Raw genomic sequence first — 20330 nt, 5'->3', positions numbered from 1 at the left:
CCGGGCGTTCTGCGGCCGCCAGCAGCGACTTCCTGGGTGACGGAAGGAGACGGACAGGACCGAACAATATTTATCTACAGATCAAACTTCGACCCAACAGCTGCTGGGAAATCAAACACTCTGGAGATCCAGTTTGTCGTTTTATTAAAAGTGTCACATGATGAAGATGATTCCGTTTCTGATGCGACAGTAAAGCCAGAGATTCATGGACCTGTTCTGCAAAGTTCTGAGCAGCCGAGGTTTCAGGGAGTTCAGTGGAAGAGAAGGAGATTCCTGTTGCTGCGCGGCCACAGAGGGAACGCCTGGCTGTGCAGCTGCTGCCAGGCCTGCTGGTACGAGCGGGACGCCTGCTTGTAGTCCCAGTAGGTCTGCAGGTCGGTTCTCCTGCACACAGACACGTACAACAGCCAAAATGTTACTCAGGACATTTAACAAGCTGAAAAACCTGAGAGTGGCTCAGGGTGAACGTGTGACCGGTAAAATTCCTCCTTTTTTAGAGGGTGGGTGATTGTTCTGTTTCCACTTTAACTAAACTTGAACTCCCTCAGGTTGTTATCGGTTCTGCATCATCAGATCAGCTCGTTTTAACACTTCATTCATTTTCTGTCTTCTACCTGCAGACTCTTATCTAACACACTGTTCATCTTATCGACTTTAAACTCCACATGTATCGCTCAGGAGGCGCATTGTTAAATTTGGTTTGTTCATTATTAATAATAAGTGCTCTGCAGCTCAGCGGGGGGTCCTTAGATAAACCACGGTCACACCTCAGGATATTTCACAATAACGGACTGAGACAGATATTCATGGGAGTCACAGGTGCTGATAACATTCAGAGATCATACATCACTTCCTCTTCCGCAAGTTCGTTCCGTTACTGCAAAGCTTTATATTGAGAGGGGTTACAGAGCTTTTATTTTGAAAAGTTAAGAACTTGGGTCTGATTGTTTAACTGACAAAATAGTTGACGTGTAATAATAAAAAAAAAATCAGTTTAGTAAATTTCAAACTTGTATATAAACCACACAAAAACATTGAGTATAAAATCTTCATTGCAGATTAACCAGGTAGGATGAACACAAAGTTTTCTAACTTCACTCTGGACCATAGACTGTTTATAAAAATCTCTGCACACAAACAAAGAGAAGAAGACGAAGAGAACACAACATTACAAACACACACAGGGACTGAACTAGTTTTCTTTCATTGTAAATAAAATGTCAGGTTTTATTTGCTCCTCCAACACACAGGGACGTAACAACGCTCGTTCAAATGAATCCCCTCAACAGACTAAGAACCCAAAACTTAACGTATGTCACACGATACAAACGAGGTTAATGGGTTCTGATATTATCAGTACACTTGACTTCCTGTGCGTTGCATAAGTTAGGTCCTTTATTTCCCAGGTGTATTTGCTTTTGGTCCGTGCACCCTGAGATCAGATTCCGTCAGTGACTCTGTGACAGGACACAAACGCTCATTATGTCAAACAACAGAGTGTTTGTGCGACATGTCGCCTCTTGAGCCACGATGGAGTAACTCGATCACAAAAACAAATGAATGGCAACTGAGGCACAGAGGAAATGAATCTAACTCTAAGATCAGAATCTAAAGAGTCTCAGGTGAGTTTTCAGTTTTTTTGTGGCTTATTTTACCAGAAAATAATGAAACAAAGGTAAAAAAAAAAAAACGAGCTCCTCCAGCGTCAGTGAATGAAATGTGGGAACATTTCCACTTTCACAACATTGTGTAAGGGAGGCTTCCAACGCCACCAGGGGGCGATCCAGACACTTTGGCTTCACTGTAGGGATCCCACATGTCGCTCATCTTTATTTACAGATGGTGCAGACAGAGGAGATTTCTGGGACGGAGCTAAAATCTTCTTTGGACTAAAGTGTTGAATTTTATATTTTATGTCTCAGACACAAAACTCAGAGTCGTCCCTACTGCACATGTGTGAGGGGGGGGGGGTCAGGTTACATCACAGATCTACAGACAGAGAGCTGATTGGAAACTGTCATTTTTCATTAGTTTCTGGTTTTATTTTGTTCAGATTCAGTTTGAATCTTCCCTCAGACCTCAGACCTGAGATTATGAAAGAGTCTTTTTGTGCGTCACCTGAGAGAGCTCGGACGTGCTGACGGCTCCGTGGCTGAAACCAGAGACAGGAATGAGCGGAAAAGTTCCAGTTTACACAGAAGAGACCTGGAGACACAGTCACACATTCACTCAGCATCAGTCATTACACTGTGGATACTACTGTGTGTATAAATAATCAGAGGTAGTAACTCAGTCATACTGTGTACTGTTACTATACTCATTTTTTAAGTTGTACTTTACTTGAGTATTTATTAGTATTAGTATTTAGATGACTTTTTACTTTAACTCTACATTTTAACACAAATATCTAAACTTTCTCCTCATATTTTCAAAACAGCCTCATTACTTTAATGCATTTGAGGGAAATTATCCGTCGATTCTTTTTCTTCTTCTCCTCAGAAAACGGTTTGTGAGGTGGTTTCATTCTACTGCACTTTTCTTGTGCGTGGTGTGAATGACAATAAAGTTTTACACGTTTCCTTCTGGAACCTTCTTCATGCTCATAAATCTCTTCTGGTGTCGTCAGATTGTGAAACAGTCCTTGAACTTGATTAATGTGACGATGACCTTCACAGGGAAACTTTTACAGAGCCGGAACTTTTATACATTTACTGGAGTAAAGAGGTGGAATCAGTGCTTGTACTTTTACTTGTCTGTCCCAAAGGTATCTGTACTTGAGTAAAGAATGTGTGAACTGTCGCTTCCTCTGTATGTGATGAAAATGTAAAGTGAGTGTGTTGGCTCCACCTGGCTTTAGCTGTGCCCAACACCTTCTTTGTGACTCCGTGCTTGTAGCCGTTGGCAGTGACATCTATTGGCTGTTCAGTCACATTACACCAACTGATGGCTGAAAGATAGAACAGTTATTCTGCATTTAAGCTTTTCCTTTATATTTAATTTCACTCCACAAACAGAGTTTGACGCTGGCTCTAATCTCTGGGTGTATCTGTGACACACACAGATATATTGGGCTGTGTAACCCTACCTGCCCCACAGGGGGAGATGCGTCCCTGCGCGGCCTGGTGTTGCAGCTCGGTCTGGGCCTGGCTGAAGCGGAACTCCAGGCTGGACTGGAGGAGCACCGGTGGGGTCACAGAGAAACCAGCCGGGAGGTCGGTCACATGGGAGCACCTGAGGAGCACATGAGGACCAGAATCAAGTTCTGCTCCGAGATCAGATTTCTACAGAGGCCCCCTGGTGACGTGGGGGGAACTGAGTTAATAAGATAAACTCCTCTCTCTCCAGGTGATTCAGTAAATCAACTAAACATCAGTTGTTTTATATGAGCTGACGTCAGTAAATGATGTGTTCGTGTGTCAGGAAGCTGCAGCTTTGTTTGTTGTTGGACTCTTTCATTGTTGGATGATTTATAGATGAGTTTTCAGACGTAGCAACGTGAGTCAACCTGTATTTTACAGAAGAAACGCAGCAGAACTTTAAGTTAAGTTAATCTTCTCAATTCAAGTTCTTTATATTTGGTTGTATTTATTTTCTCACCTTGTCACCAAAGCTCTGTGCATGACCTCTTGGCTGTACGGGCACTTCCCCACCACCACAGTGCTGAAGTAGAGCGCCTCCTGTAGGTAATGGGACAGCAGCGCACCCTGGAAGCCCAGCACGGCCCACCGGGCCAGTTTGTCGGTGCACGACAGGGAGAGAGTCGGTTCACCTCGACCAGGCTTCACCCGAAGCACCCCTGTGCTGTGGTACCCCGTCCCGGGCTGCAGTGGGTCTTCTGGGCCACCAGGGACACACTTGGCCCCCGTTCTGTGAATATCAGGGACCTGACAACTCAGTCCAGCGCTGTGGGAGGGGCCTCTGGTTTTTATCTCCAGCTCTGCTGAAGCATGCGAGACAGTTTCTGTGGCGTGACTCTGAGATGGATCTTCACTTTTAGATGAATTTGAGGGGAATGATGTTTTTGTGTCTTCTCTGTCCTCTGTCCTCCTCTCTGCCGTCTCCTCTCTGTCCACACGGGGCATCTTTGTGTGTGGCCCTTCGCTTGGATCCTCAGATTTCCTTTTCAAGTGTCCTGCATCCGTCCCTTCACGACTCTTTACAGACGGGCTGTCAGTCAGAGGGATGATGGAAGCGTCACCACCTGGTAAAACACACGAAGACTGATTTTGGATTCTGGACAAAGGGACAGTTCAGCTTCATGAAGGCTGATAGTTCTATATTTAACTTGAAGCTCTCTGATAAAAATACAAATACCTGAAGTATTTAAATCAACACAGGAGATTCAAACCTTCTTCTTCATATGAACGGGAATAACATAGAACTTTTCCACAATTCAATTTGTATTTGAAGGATTCAATATCAATTCTAAAAACCCTAAGACAGATCTCTGCATTTGCAAAATATTGTCCGCAGGCAGAGGCAGCTTGTTGTGAGTTGTTCAGCCGGAGCTGCATGATGTGTAAATGATCGAGTGACTTAAATCCAGCAGGTGCAGTGAGAGCAGACTGGACTCACAGGGAGTGTGGCTGGTAAAGAAGAGGAAGGAAACTCCCGGCTGAAGCCTCCACTTCCCCTGCTCCTCAGACGGGCAAAACACAGAGCTGCTGCCTCCGCTCACAGCCCCGTGCAGCTGCTGGAGCAGGTATCTGCACACAGACACACACACACACAGACACACACACACACACACACAGACAGACACGCACACAGTTAATATTGTATAGTATTGCATAGCATAGCCAACATGCTTCTAGACACACATGCAACTGAACAAAGACACAGACCTGATACATCCTCTCCTGGCGATGACTTCTGCATGACTGTCGTTGAGGACATCACCTGCAGGGACACAAAAATAACTCTAACAATGTATTTCTACAGTGGGTGTTTAAAAACTGTCATGGATGCCACAGAGAATGTAGTGAATAGTGAGCAGGGGTGTTGCATCATGGGAGAAATGACAGGACGAGTTTAACTAACGTGACACTAAGTTTCTGCCAAAAGCTTTGTGAGGTTCAAGGTTCGGTTGAAGACTAAAACATATTATTAGTACAATAGTAATAACTGACTATTGTTCCTGACTTTATTTGATCATTTTGAAAATATAATCACTGTTTTAATGATGATTAATGTTATTGTATATATTTCCTTTAGGTCGGGGGGGTGTTAAGCTGATGAAACACAACAATAGAATAAATCTATTATAATAAACTCAATGGGGGACAAAGACATAAACGAGACACCAGCTATGGTAATAAAGTGAACACCACACACACCATTAGGACTCATTTGTGTCTGTCCAATACATTTGGTTCCAGTTCCCAGGGAAACGACCTCCGTCTTTACTGTGAGAGAAAAAAGATGCTCAGATCGTTAAAATGTCATTTCTAACATATAAAGATCCATATTTGTCATATTACAAACCGTTGTGTGTGTGTGTTGATCTCGTAGTGAGATGAATTTACTCTTTATATTCAACGATTGTGACACTGGTTCCCTGTCTGTCAAAATGCTGCTGTTGGTTTGAATAAACTCTGAATGGTTTAGGGACCAAATGAGTTTCTGATCTGCTGCAGCGTAATAAGACTTTCCTGTTTGTCTCTGTCTTTTTTAAATCAAACAATTACTCCTTTCTTACACGGCACTATCACTTTTATTGTTATATAAATGTATTTATTCTCATTGTCTTCTTTTTAAATGCTTCTTCGTTGTAAAGTGTTGTCATGTTTCATTTGTAAAGAATGAACAGAGGGAACACAAACACAACCTTTATCAGCTCTAATGGTCAGTGCAATAAATACAAGTTCGAATATTGAGCGGGTCAATCTGCAGCTGATTGTTTAATCTGTTTTCAAGAGGTTTCACTTTGAATCGTCTCGTGTCTTGATGCATTTATATCTGTTCAGATAAGTTCACTGACTGTTCGATCCTCCAGAGAGTGAACTGAGTCCAGAGGAGAAGAAACCCAACATTAGGTTCATGAGCGATATGAAGGTTGGAGTTGTTTATCAGCTCTGAGTGATTTAAAGTTCAGAAACGAACAGAGGAGTTCGGCGGAGGACGGAACTCCGACATGAACGTGTTTCTCCTCCTCAGTCGAACCTGAGTGAGACGCGGCGCAGCGGCGCCGCTGCAGCACAGCGGCCAGCAGGGTCCACTCTCTGCCGGCCTCGGGCCTCCCTCTGCGGGGCAGCGCCTCCAGACGCTCGTAGCACAACCGGGCGACTTCATCCGCGTCCGCCATGTTGGAACAAACCGTGACGCGACTCACGGAGAGGAAGTTTTCAACGCGCCACAAACCACGTGGTCAGAACAAAGAGAAAGTTTCTCACGTTCACAGCTTTTATTGACAAACTGTTCTACCGGAAAACTGCCCGAGAAGAAGAGTCACAGGGGGGCACTTCCGGCCGCTGCTACCGGAAGACTGGTTTGCCTTTCACAATAAAGGCCCTTTGTTTATGGATTAGAGATTATTACAGATTATATTTTTCATCGGGAGAAAAGATCAAACATCTCAGCAGGTTTTTTAAAATAAACGACAGAGGGATAAAAAACATCCTGAAAATAAACCATACCATAGTTTATTAAAGATTTATTAATATTAGTCCTAATTCCTAATTAAAAATACATTGAGCCAATATTAATAATTATATATTTTTTTATTATTGTTATTATTGTTCTGCTTATATATTCTAAAACATTATAATCAGTAGGCTAAAATCATTATTGTTATTAATGTCCGTATAATTATTCTTGTTGTTTTGCTAATGTAAAACATTATGATACATCAGGCTAATATTATTATTATTATTATTATTATTATTAATAATAATTTATTGTTGTTTTGCTATCATATTATAAAGTTGTATGTTTCCTAAATCTCCCTCTGCATGAATTCAGTGTCTATCTGAAGTTTGGTTTTAAAGAGTTATTTGATGATATAAAAAGAAGTCATGATTGACAGCTGAGACTGAGCCCTGATTGGTCGAGCACATGTATTGACAGGACCTTCAAGATGGCAGCGTTGGTGTCAGAGATATTTTGGCTTCGTTTCTGGACTTTGGGAGGAAGTGGACAAACAGCGTCCATCTTCATTTACAGTCTTTGAGATGACAGCTCCCAAAAGTGAAGCCAAAACATTTGGACTGCCCCCTGGTGGCTCATTGCACAATGAGTCGTACGGGACATGGACCTAAATATGGAAATCAAAGTGGAAGTTAAATGAACATGTTTCTGATCAATTTGCTTTTAATTATTGATGCAGTGATGAGTCCTGATTGTTCCAGCACGTGTTTGAACAGATCTTTATTCAGTCTGTGGTCGTCTGACACTTTCACCCCCTCAATGTTTTCTTTTGAATGTTGTTATTCATATTTTAAATAAATAATGAATGGATTTTATGTTTTTAAAATAAAGGGATATCAGTACCAATGACCCACAATCCTTTGTGCCATCGAAACGGGAGGAGGTCACGTGGTATTGTCAGTGAGGCGGAAATGAAAGTTGGCTATTGACACCAGCGGAGCGCAGCTGAAGAAGGTACGGGACAGACTCGTCCTCAGCCCGGGTTGTTGTCGTGTCACTGGCCGCTTCCTGTTCTGACAGCGACCGGGGAGCCGCCGGCGCTGCTTCGCGTGTCACCGGGGAACCAGAGCCGCTTTCCTCGGCTCGTCCTTTGACGAGATTCCGCCTCGAAGCTCGCTCGCTAGCGGTTAGCTTCCTCCGTAGCAAGCTAGCCACAGTTAGCCTCACCCGCACCGGAAACTAAGCGACCTCACCTTCAAAACAAACCGTGCTAAGGAAGCGAGTGTTGCCTCCTGTGAATCATATTCTACAGTTATATAATCCGGGTTAATCCTAACGGTGAACTCGCCTCGGATTTATTTTACACACTCGCTTTCGTGCTGCGTGTCAGCCATGTTTTAATGCCAGATGAGTCTTAGTTTGGAAGACGTAACCGGAAGTGTGCAGATTAGCCTCTGCCCAGCTTGACAGTGATGCACACAAACGTCCTGATCATCTTCCGTGTTTGTGTTTCGTGCGCAGCAGCCAGAGGTATTTAAACCCGGGGGGGGGGGGGGAGCTCGGTGCTTAACGTGAAGGTCAGTGAGTATCCGGTGATCAGCTGTGACTCCCTCAGCTCTGATGGAGGAGCAGCTGGGATCTTTGTCTGCAGCTCAAGTTGGAGCTTTGGTTCAATCACTGTGATCGTGGCCGGGTCACCTCTGACTCAGTGTCCGGGTTTACCTGGTGTCAGGTCGGATACCAGCAGTCAGCATTCCCCTCGGTGCTGCTGCATTGATAACATGATGATGATGATGGTGATGACCCTCCTCCTCCTCCTCCAGGGTGGTTCCACGGTGTGAACAGTTCACGTCAGAGTTCAGTCCAGCTTCCTGTCGTGTCCTCACGCAGCTTCTCTTCGCATTAATCTCAGCAGGCTCCAGCTCTGACTTTGACTCAAGGTGATGTCTGTGGGGTCTGATGACTTCCACTGTGCCTGGTGGGGGAGGGGCTGAATGTGTTGCAGCCAGGTTGCGTGAATAGATTTTCAGAACATAAGAGAAGATGGTGAATGTCCCCTGTTAGTGGTTCAGGCCCACCACAGGCCGATCAGACCTGGGTGTGTGTCCCCGGCAGTTTGGGGCCCAGAGTCTCTCCTCCTGGTCCAGAGCCACTGGCTGCAGTGTTCTGCAGTCTGTCTCTGTTATGGTCGGATGCAGGGCTTGTCTGTGGATAACTCCTCGAACAACCTGATGTTGGAATATATTCCCTCCAGCCGACCTCCACTGGGCGACTGCTGCTCTCCACCCTCGTTGTTCGGCCTCTGGTGCCATCTCACCAACCGCAGCCTCTTCCTCTAGTTCTCTCCATTGACAGCATCCTCCGACACGCAGGGTGTTGAAGCAGAGTACTTGGGCTCGCTCCAACTGAAACAAGGACAGAGAGGGCCTCCCACACCTCCACTGACCAGGAGTGGTCAGCTTGATTGATCCAGAGACTGGAAAATGTTGGTGGTTGTGGGCTAGTGGATTATAGTCTGATCACAAATGGTCACCACCACCCTGAGACCAGATCTGGTACTCTGGTCAAACGTCCGGCGTGCCGTCTACTTCATGGGATGTGGAGTAACCTGGGAGGATGCTGTTGATGAAGAGAACGGGAAGGTTGTGGTGTGTGGGGACGGCTTCATCAACCATCAGGATGCCCAGAGACTGAGGAATCCATGAAGAAGCCCCGTGCCAGACGGGCGGGACGAATCATTTCTGCTGAGAAGTTCACATGTTTTTGTTTAAGCGCGTCGACACAAGCATCGGCCCTCGTCACCATGTGTATGGCTGCTATTTTACATCCTGAGACATTTTCATCTTTTCCGGTTTCACGTCCGTCGTGTTTTAGAAACGTCATCGACACACACACTCTCTGTATTCTCGCGTGGGCTGGCTTGGACAGCATCTGGAGATTTGTGTTTCAGGATAATTTCAAGAGACTATCTGGAGTTCAGCGCTGGTCTGAAAGCGTCCTATTATACTTTAAAGACATGCTATCGGATCGGTACATAGATTCTCGTATTCGCCGATGCCCGACCCAGCATATCCTGCAGTAGTGGAGACGAGTCTGATGCTGGTATCAGTGTCAGAAAATCTCTAAGGTTCTTTTGTGTGTTTGTGGTTTTTCCAGAGCTGTGATGTCATGGCAGCTGCCATTGTGAGCAGACCCGCTGCTGTCCAGACCTCCGAGAAGTCTCAGCTGATCCTTAAAGGTCTGTCCATCATATTATCAAACTATCCTCTCTGCATGATGCATGACATTGTAGCCAGATCATCCCTCCCTCCTTCCTTCCTTCCTTCTCTTCTTCCTTCCTTCTCTCCTTTGAAAACAATGGTCAGCCTGAAACCTCACAGTTTGTATAGAAGTTGTCATATTTTGCATCATTACTCATAAAGTAGTTTGTATGACTGTCCTCTAGCTGTGTAAACACTGAGCCTGCTGTTCAGACCTCGTTCAGACAGGAAGTGGAGCAGCTTCATACCTTTAAGGCAAATCAGTTAAATGTTCATGTGTGTCTGCTGAATTTTAATTGTTTATTATTCTTGTGTGACCTGTGGCATCCACCGTGATCTGCTGTAAATGACCTGCTGAAGCCTTGATGCTTGAGCGAAGTGACGTGCTGTGAAAATGTAAAACCCTGGATGTTCTTGTTGCTTCACAGAGACTAAAGTTATCACTCGTCACAGTGTCGTGTTGCTCGAGTGCATCACAACTCAATTTGTTTCTTTATCTATCTAATAATTACAGAAATATCTGTCTGTCTGTGGACACACGATGTGTTCAATATTAATTAACTTGAATAAACCAGTTAACTGCTCTGGAGCAGAGGCGGCGTGGACTCATTAGTGGCGTTGATCACAACAATCCCAGTAACAGTTTTGGAAAATCCATATCAGTAGAGATCCACTGATGTTTTCTATAAAAAGGTTCATAAAGTCCCATGTGACCAAGGTGTTGTTTCCTCTCCGTCTCGTCTGACCTTCAGTGTTGAGCTCTGACTCACCTCCTCATTTACCTTCTGATCTGTCATTGATCTGCTCTTATCTTCTGTCTACCTCTCCTCCTCCGACTCCTCCTTTCGCTCTATCGCAACCAACTTTTCATTCTGCCCTCACTGGTGCTTTTCCACATCTCTGTGTCACAACCTCCTCCCTCTGACAGCTGCAAATGAGTCACAGTTTGTTTTTCTGGAGGTCTGTGGCCCCAGAGATCAGTAACTGGCTGAGATCTGTACAAACGGAAGCCTCTTCTCTCTGTCGTCATTTATTCAGTCGACCACTTGTCCCGATCAGACGCACCCAGAGAATCACTGGCAGGCTGCGTGTCTGTAATCCGGCAGTGAATCAGTACGAACTGACACAAGCTGCAACAAGATTCTCCGCAGGCCCACAAGAATTTAAAACCACCAAGTCTGTCTTAAGAGCAGCTGGAGACTCTTTTGCCACATCCACGGGCTGAGATCAAAATACCTTGAAACTCTGAGAATTCAGAAATGGTCAGTTTCATTGTGAAGAGTCGTTGGACAACTGTCTGAACTGAAACTGTCTCAGCAGCTTGTTCCATTAGGGAAGTTATAGATCAGCTGGAGGGGGAACTGAATCAAACTGTTTTATTTATGAAGCTCGTCTCCTGGTAGATCGTATAGGGACATTAAAAACAAATACAGACACAATTAAAAGAAATCAATTTAAAATCAGAATAATAATCAGAATAGAAGAAGTTAAAGGAATAAAAATGACAAAATATGTATAAAAATTAGTTGAAGGAGTAAAATAAGAGAAATAAAATAGATAGAAATAAGTAAAAAAAAAATAAAAAAGGTTTGAAAATGGTTAAAACAATAAAGTGGTATTTCCTGTGGAGACTGATGGATTACTCTTCCGGGTCTGAACTCTGCCCTCCGGTGTTCGTACACTGCTTCCTCAGCTGGTGTTTTGTTTTTACATCGGGACGTCATCGTGTCCATATCATTATTTTCTGGACCTCAGTGTTTTTTCAAACAGATGTAAGCGGCTCCGCAGATGTTTCTGTTTCCTCCACTAGATGACAGTGTTCGTATTCCTCTTTCCTTCCCCTGCCAGCAACACACAAGAAGTGTCACACCACAGCATGTAGTGTGTTCATGTAGGAAACGTGTTCAAACTGTTTACGGACACTTTCCCACAATCCACTGCATGAAGGAACAAAACAAACAGCTGGTGACTTGTGATGAAACGACTGAAAATGATTCAGAGAAAGAGTCGTTTTGTTCGGTTTGAACGTCAACAAGCTTTTAGAAAGTTAGTTTGATTGACGTTTGAAGTTTTGTATAATATCCTGTTAAAAAAGTGAAGTGTGTTGATCGCTGCATTCCTGCCTTTACTTCCTGTACCCCTTATGACCTAACATGTTTCTGCGTGTGCGTGTGCGTGTGAGCAGTGGTTTCAGCGAAGCCCCAGTCACCCAAGCTGCCAAACCGCCACTCTCGGCTCAGCTCCTTCGTGGAGGTGACTGCTGACGGTCTGAGCAGCGAAACCAAAAAAACGGGCAAACGCAGCGGACATGTCGAGCTGCAGTGGAATGAAGACCTCACCCTGTGAGAACACACACACACACACACACACACACACACACACACACGTTTGTACATCGATCTTAATGAGGACACTCAGTGACATTATACGTTCCCTAACCTTAACCATCAAAACTAAATGTCTAACCCTTATCCTGTGACCTAAACCCAGTTCTTACCCTAAAACACAAGGCATGCGTTGTTGCATTGTTGGTTTTCTAAAGGGGCGAGCTCAGAGAATATGACCCGACGTTCTAGAACCTGTAACATTTAATTCAAGTTCAACTGGTCCTGCTCCAAAAATCTAATCCTAACTCATTTAAAAAACTTCATGGTACTATACTCATACTTATACTCTGTCCGAAGTGTCAGTAGGTAAGAACAAATTCATGTCATTTATATGATTATAAGTAAAACATGAAGTTTAATGAAGCAGCAGTGTCAGCTTGTTGTTTTTGATGCTGAGTGATCGATCAGTGAACTGATTTGCAGTATTTGTTGTGTTCTTCATGTAGTTTATCTGTGTTGTAATGTGTGTGTGTGTGTGTGTGTTTCACAGTAATGTGACGCCTCAGAGTCGTCTGGATCTGAAGCTGTGGTGCTGCCACACCCTGAGAAAGGAGCTTCTGGGCAGCGCCACCATCGACCTCCTGGACACACTGCGTTCACACGATGGCAAGAGTAAGGACACACACAGAAAACACACACACACACACAGACTCACAATTAGAGTCCACGGTTATTCCATCACATGGTTTAATGTCATTGAAAGTTTCTGAAGAAGGAACCTTTGTATCAGGAGCGTCTCATCCTCCATGTTTCTACAGTAGCCCAGAACAGACAACCTGAACAGTAGAGAGAACGTGACCCTGTTCAGACCTGATGACAACATGTGTCTCAGGGAATTCGATCCCAGGTAGAGAGCTTCTCGTTCAGGTGTGAATGCTTCCGAGGTGGGGCGGTAATTCTGTCCGACCCGGTAAATGCAATTGTTGCCGTTTGGTGGTGTCTGGACTTTCTCTGACCTTTGCCTTTCACATATAAAGAACACGGCAGGAGATTCTGTGGTCAGACTCGGGAGCGTTCAGGCGAGAGGCTGTTCTGGAGGCCGAGGCCGAACATATGAACGTATGAAATCTGCTGCAGATATCATGTGTTGTTGTTTACAGCAAATCAAGCAGGCGTCTTTTGAAGTTGACGTCTTTGTTGGTGTCTTCTACGTATATATGACGCCTCATCCTGAGATATTTGTTTTCTTGTGGGTTTTTTTTCAGTTTTTTGCGTCCGTCACGTCTAAGTAACGACATCTTGCTTGTGTAAATCCTCCGAATAATCTCCTGCAGTGTTCTCACATGTGCTACTCGGGGCCTGGCAGAGGAAATGTCCTGATTGTCCGCAGCCACTGGATCGGACGTTCGTGTTCTCACATACAGCCGCTGTGGATAGTTTCAGGAGATTCTCAGTAGTTCAGTGCATCGCCTGAAAGCCGTTATGAGAGCAGAGAGGGTGAACTAATGACCGGCCGGCTCATTAGTGAGCTGATGGTCAAAGCTCGGTAACGCTGCAGATTCAGGAGATCATTCTCTGATGCAGTGTCAGGATAAACACGGGTTATAAGAGCTGCAAACCAGGAAATGTCTGATTACAAACTGATTTACATCAAGTTCAGTTCCTCGGGCAGTTTTCTGCTCTCGGTGCGATGGAATCATTTCTTCGGTAGTTGATGGGACAGTTTTCACTCTTTGACACAGAAACGTCACATCTGCTTCTGAAACCACAGTAAAGTAAAAAAAGAGAAATGTTACTCAGCACTTTGATTCCTACTCGGCTCATAAATGTCTCAGCATGGTGACCGTCCGTCTGCTGATGTGGAAGATAAAACACTGGGCTCACACTGTTTTCTCATTTCAGAGCAGTGACGGCAAATGTTCGATTTGTTTTGTCATTCCGTCCCCCCCCCCCCCCCCCCCCCCCCCCCCCCCACCACCACCATTGTCCTGCACCTTTTCAACCAGCCATCCTCTGATTCTCTGCTTCTGTCGCTCCTCCTCCCCCTCCAGTGGAGAACGTCCAGCTGAGTCTGGTGCTGCAGACGGAGAACAAAGGCTTGGTTGTAGCGGGAGGCGAGCTCAACGTCTGTCTGGACGGCATGGTTGTTGATCTGGGCTCGCTGCCCAATGGCAGGATGGCAGCAGACAGTGAGTACCGCCTTTTACCACACTCACACACACAGAGGTGAAGGTAATAACACAGAAATGTACCGAGAAGCTCCTAGAGAGGCGCCATGTGCACATGGATGTCACCTCTGTAGAGTAAAAATCATCCATCTCCAGGGTAATGACATTTATGTTCCTGTTCCCCTGTTCTCTGAAGCTGAGATGAAAAGAAACAGAACTGACTTTTAGAAAAGAGGAAAAAAAGACAAACTCAAAAAATATCTTTTGGGAAATTAAGACGAGAAAAGAGAGACAGAAAAGAAGATCGGAAAAAATGCAGACAATTCTGCGTGAATGTACAAGTATTCATGTTTTTCATTAAAGAATTAAAGTCATATAATAAACTCAAAAAAACACATGAAAAAAAGTAAAAACTGATTGTCAATATTCTGTCAAAGTATAAAAAGTAATCAATATGAATCCACACACTAAAACTTTATAACAACATGTAGTTAAACACAAAAAGACAGCGAAGCTTAAATTCATCCTTTTGGAAACAGGAGGTGTTTTCACATGATGACGTCAAAAGGACCGTTCACACTGAAACATCTCTGCTCAGTCTTTCCCTTCATGTCTCTTAAATGTCCGTTAACACAGACAACACGCACACACACACAAACAGACACACACATATTTGTACAGTAAGATGTTTGTGTGTCTGTCTTCACTCGTTTTGAGTATTTTCCCACTTTTTTTTTTTTCCCCCCACAACAGAAGCTTCACTCTGCGTTAATGTCGTTACCCACGTGGCTTTGAGCTCATTCTGTTCCACAGTCGGGAAGATTATTTATGTGGTGACAGAATTGTACATGAAACTTTGTGTTTTTATTTGAGTGATTTAAAGTTAAATTCCATATTGTTTAAAATGTTGTATTGAAGTAAAAAAAAAAAAAAAAGCTGAAGTTTGTATTCGTGCATGTGACGCTCCACAGTCGGAGACATCAAACAGCAGTTGTGATTTTCCTTTCTGTCAAACATACGAGCGGTTCTACCTGAAAGAGTTCTCAATGTTCTGGACCCTAACGTGACCTCGACCAGGCCTGTTTTTGTTTTTAAATTTATATTACGAAACCAAGGAAACTTTCCTGTAAACTTAGCTACAGTGATGTTTTTTAAAAAAAAATCAATTGTCCAACTGTTAAAATCCTTTTATGACGGATTATCATTACCTCAGCCGACATCATGTTTTTCTTCTGTTTGTTGTGAGATATTGAAAATTATTCATGGGTCTTAATGAGAAAAGAGGATTTAGTGGATTTACATGTGGTTTCATAAGGAGACTGTTGCACCAGTTAAAACTATTACAAATATATGGAAATCATATTGAAACCACTCAGATTTATCTTCTAACACAGATTGGGGAACCAGTGATTTGGGGAATAACATATTTTCATGCCATTTCCTCCTGATGGTAAAAATGTGTTTCGTTATGTAAACAAGGGGAAAACTCTCCAGACTCACCAGAGGTTATTGTGACCATCACCTAAAAACACTGTCATCAACAAGACACTTCATTAAACTGAATTAAAACCTGTTTTAACTTAGATCGAATCAGAAAACTCACCTCCTTCATAAATGAGGACTTACAGACTGTTCCCCTTCCTCCTCATCTTGCTGTCCTTGTGAGGACATGTGGTATAACATGCACAAACAAACACACACATTCAACTACTCATAACACATCCTCTTAACCTTTCCTCACATCTGAGCAGTCACAAAGACACACATTTATCCAGTGCGTGCTGTGGCAGGCCTTGGCCCTTACTGCTGGCCCTGTGTTCATTCAGCAGAATACACTGTGGGCTCTGTGCAGAGCTCTATGAAAAGCCTTGTGTGTGTGTGCGTGTGTGTTGCAGAGCATGGACGTGCATACATGGACCTGGCTCTGGTCTTAAGAGCAGCGTAATAACTGTATATTTGTTAAAAAGACACCTTCTCTTTGCTTCCAAACCACAAAGGAAGGTAAAATGTTAGCGTCGGGCCTGAAAGAGGAAAATGCTGCCGACTGAGAGTCGATGAGTCTGCGGAGCGGTTGAAAATTCTTCCTCCGAGGGCGATGAAATGATTTTTTATTAGTTTGAGACTCGTCCACACAGAGATTGTTCTCTAATGTCAGTGTCACGGGTCAGTGAATACAATAGTCAATATATTTTCTGCTCACATTCAGTTACTTTATATTATTATAAGAAGAATCTCTGATTCACCATTTAAACTCTAATAACTACACACATACGTGCTCTTAGGATGTTTATTATTATATATATTTATGCACAAATGATGGTAATAAAACATGGTTTGTCTTTAGCCGCGATAACTTATAATTTAATCAAAAGTCTCCTCGGATAGTTTCTATAGAAAACGTCTCTTCTCACTTAAAGTAAACTTTTTGTCTCAAGTCGTCTTCAAACAGCTGATGTTCATTTATCAATTATCATCATTTAGAGTCAAACAGACCACGAAGAACCAGATGTGTTGGGGGGTGGATACTACACTGTGATTGACAGCTGGTGCTGTCCAATGGGTGCAGGTGGCAGGTGTAGGTGGGTGGGATTGCTCATTCAGGCTCCACCCCCTGCTCCTCCAAATATGGTTACTTCTGTTTTAAAAAACCAAGATGGCGCTGAACACACGTCAAAGTGCGGCTTCAGAACAGCAGCTCACAAACCGCTGAGTGACGCCTCGGTGTGTTGACTCTTGCTCCAGGTATCTGATCCCTGACGAGAATGTAAATCCAGAGTCAGAGCATTTTGTGGGATGAACATAGTTGTGATGGGATGAATTTTGATGTGTGTGCAGGTGTGTGGTTAAAATTCAATGAATACAGCCTCCGCCATTTTTAAATAAGGCCTCTTTTCTCCCCCCCCACACACACACACACACACGTCGGGGGGGTTTTGTCTAATTTGTTTCAGAGAATTGCGTAATTGAGTCTCATTGCTTGCAGCTCTGCAGTACAATCGCCTCCTGTGATCCTGAAGCAGCCTGCATGGTAGTGGGGGGGGGGTTTCCTCTCCTGGCTCGTAGGGGCCGGGATTACAAAGGTTGTGTGTGGGTTTTTTTGGGGGGAGGAGAAGTTAGTGTGCCCTCGTAAAACAGGGTTTCGAGTTAAAGCACTTGTCTCTGTGTGTTTGTGTTTTATGATCTCACAAGTGTTTTTTTGTGCTTTGTTTGTTCGTGGTTGTGCATATGTGTTATTACATTCTGCTGTGTGTGTGTGTGTGAGTGTGTGTGTGAGTGTGTGTGTGCAGGCACATGTGGGTTGCCTGAATATACTCAGTCTATGAAGGTCGGAGTGTGTTACCTTCTGCTGGTGTTAAGGTGCTCTGTTTTCTCGCTCTGAACGCACCTCTTGTTGATTTTTTTATTTTTTTTTAACTCATTTCCCCTGGCAACGTTTCTGACACACACACACAGACACACACACACACACACACACACACACACACACACAGAGAAACACACACCAGGCTTTTATAAACAAACCCTTGTATTAATGATCTTGGGGGGAAACAGAAGCCAGAGCAGAAACATTTCAACTCGGGGAATAGTGGCCCACTCTGTGGATGTTATATGCTCGTGTACACACTTCACTGACTGTGTGAATAACTGCCAGTCCAGAAGCCATAAGTACACTGGAGCACAGACACTCAGGACATGTCCTGCTAGAATCATGTACGTTAACTGGCTGAACGTACCAAAGACGTGTTGACTATGTGAGACCGAAATACTGAGGGGGACAGTGTGTTACTGCTGAATGAAAGAGCTGTTTGTGCTTACAAATCATTCAAACTGTGGCGACCTGAGGGTTCGATGTTTGTGTACCACATGAGACACTTAGGCCAGATTCGTACTAGTGCGTTTGGATTTGAAAATGGCATTTTCAAACTAAAACAATCTCTCTCCACACGTGCTTTTTGGCTCTGTATCGGTTTTAATCCCCGTCGATACTAACACGCATGAAAACGCATATCCCGTGACCACTCACGTGCACAGGGCATGCACGTGAGTGGTGTAAACAGGAAGCATTTGGTTGTTAGGTGCAGAAAGAGCTCGGCTGCAAACATGAAGATTTTCTGTCCAATGCGTATAATCAGTTGTTACAGAAACTTCACAATGCCACTGCCGGTTGTTTTATTCCGGAGGTGGGGTCATGTGATAGAAGCTCGGTGAATCAGCGAACACTACGTCGTGACTGAAAAGACTCGATCGGCAGGTGGTTGAAAGTGTCTCAGTAATTGTTTCCAACCATCTCTGCTCGTCCAGACTAAAGCACAGCCCCAGAGTTTTCAAACTAAAACGGGAGCAGCAGCGTTTTTCTCTCTTTTCTCTCAGTTTTAGCTCTAAATCTCCGGAGCACTCTTGCTTTGACATAGTCGTACAACCTTTTCATTCCGCAAATATTCAGGTTTCTATAACTTGCTGCTGAGGACGAGTAGTTACTCGATTAAATAAAATGAGTTGACGTCTCTGACATCACTTCAGGCTGTTTTTAGTTTAGGTTTTCTAATCAGAGCGTTTCTTATCTGTTTGTCCAGCTGCTGAAGTGAAATGTGCTCTGTCCTGTTTTTAGTGTAGATAAGTTGTTTTTATATTTGAGGTGTTTTAGTTACTGACTGGAAATTTACAAACACACACACACACACATACACACACACACACACACACACACACCCACCCCCACCAGTAATTAGACTTGGGCCATTAAGAGGGAAGGGGGCGATGGACTTAGGCAATGACAAAATGGTTTCTCCTCAAGACCACTGTTTATTTTTCTGTATGTCCATCGGGGTCTGGCCACAAGAAGCTCTTTCATAGCCACAAAACTGCACCGTGTGTGTGAGTCGGTGAGGGGGGGGGGGCAGTCAGTGAGAGATTACCTGTTTGCTTTACTTTAGATAGCAGAATATATATGCGTGTAAACATGAACACTGTTTGAGGCTGTTGTGTGTCTGGTGTGTGTGTCCTGCCGCACAGGAAGCTGCTGCTTTTGTGTGTGTGAAGGAGAAAGTGAGTGTTAATGAAAAGCACATTATAGGCCTGTGATTCTCAGTCAGAACTGAACCTATAGTCTCACATTCCCCCACACCAGCAGGACCGCACACACACACACACACACACACACACACGCACACGCACACGCACACACACTACATACAAGGATGAATGGTCTCTATTAAACCACCAACTATACATGTATGTCCATGGCCACATGTTTCAGGACAATATGGAGTTTATTCTTCTGGAGGGGTTTTTTTATGTAAACATGAAGTGGCCTATATCACACAATCAGCAGTTTTTTGTGTTCTACTCTTTTATGTTCTACTCTTTTATGTTCTACTCTTTTATGTGTCATCAATATAACAATTAAACGTCAGCGTAGTTAAAGGCTTCAAGTTTTAGGTTTTCCATCCGTATCTTCATCTCATTCTTATGAACGTGATATCTCAACATCAATTTTGTGTCCTTGCAGAGATGCTTCAGTCAGACAGACCCAACCTGAGGAGAACCCAGAGCGAGGAGACGGCCAGTGTCGCTGGCTCTCACAGCAGGTACACACACACACACACACACACACACACACACACACACACACACACACACACACACACACACACACACACTTATCCCCTCAATGCTGCTGAATAAAAACAAAGATGTGATGTGTGAGATGAGAGACAAACCGGTGAATGAGAGTGTGTTTGAAAAAGCTTCACTTTGTCCACATTCATCTGTGTGAACATTAAACCGTGATCTGTTCCATCTGCCTGGAACATGTCAAATATAGATCTAGACGCTCTGTGTGGAAAGATTATTCACGGGGAGGAAAGGATGAACGTTTTCATACCTACTGACTGAAAGAGGAAGTGGGCTTGGCTTCTTATATAAAGGCACATATGTAAGTGAATTACCCTGGTGATGCGTCTGCAGCCGACAGTGAGTTTAGCTGTGAA

The 20330-nt window shown here is 43.9% G+C and overlaps 2 protein-coding genes across 10 annotated transcripts in view; one reads left to right on the top strand and one right to left on the bottom strand.

Annotated features, from left to right (window-relative positions):
* Positions 1 to 127: 127 nt before the first annotated feature.
* On the bottom strand, positions 128 to 6481 carry adat1 (adenosine deaminase tRNA specific 1). Of its 3 annotated transcripts, none has more exons than XM_020111777.2 (9): positions 5981 to 6481; positions 5337 to 5405; positions 4845 to 4899; positions 4576 to 4706; positions 3598 to 4201; positions 3086 to 3231; positions 2848 to 2947; positions 2119 to 2205; positions 128 to 384 (listed from the first exon to the last, which is right to left on the bottom strand). In XM_020111777.2, exons 1-9 carry the CDS (start codon positions 6039 to 6041, stop codon positions 252 to 254), a joined length of 1386 nt encoding a protein of 461 aa, XP_019967336.2. In that variant the 5' UTR covers positions 6042 to 6481; the 3' UTR covers positions 128 to 251. The 3 variants fall into 3 exon arrangements, with proteins under 3 accessions (XP_019967336.2, XP_019967334.2, XP_019967335.2); XM_020111775.2 differs by having other exon boundaries at positions 6163 to 6481; XM_020111776.2 differs by lacking the exon at positions 2119 to 2205 and having other exon boundaries at positions 6163 to 6480.
* A 1029-nt stretch (positions 6482 to 7510) lies between these two features.
* wwp2 (WW domain containing E3 ubiquitin protein ligase 2) overlaps positions 7511 to 20330 on the top strand; it is a 36226-nt gene continuing 23406 nt past the window's right edge. For 2 of the 7 annotated variants that reach the window (XM_069529154.1, XM_069529152.1), the window contains exons 1-6: positions 7511 to 7599; positions 9742 to 9823; positions 12031 to 12187; positions 12723 to 12844; positions 14224 to 14361; positions 19850 to 19928. In XM_069529154.1, coding sequence (XP_069385255.1) covers positions 9754 to 9823; positions 12031 to 12187; positions 12723 to 12844; positions 14224 to 14361; positions 19850 to 19928 — 566 coding nt within the window. In that variant the 5' untranslated portion in view covers positions 7511 to 7599; positions 9742 to 9753. The other 5 variants (XM_069529153.1, XM_069529148.1, XM_069529151.1 and 2 more) reach the window with 4 other exon arrangements.

This window comes from Paralichthys olivaceus, chromosome 7, assembly GCF_024713975.1.
Source record: "Paralichthys olivaceus isolate ysfri-2021 chromosome 7, ASM2471397v2, whole genome shotgun sequence".
NCBI lineage: Eukaryota > Metazoa > Chordata > Actinopteri > Pleuronectiformes > Paralichthyidae > Paralichthys > Paralichthys olivaceus.
The sequence above is the reverse complement of the archived record's forward strand: the minus strand, read 5'-3'. Positions and strand labels throughout refer to the sequence as shown.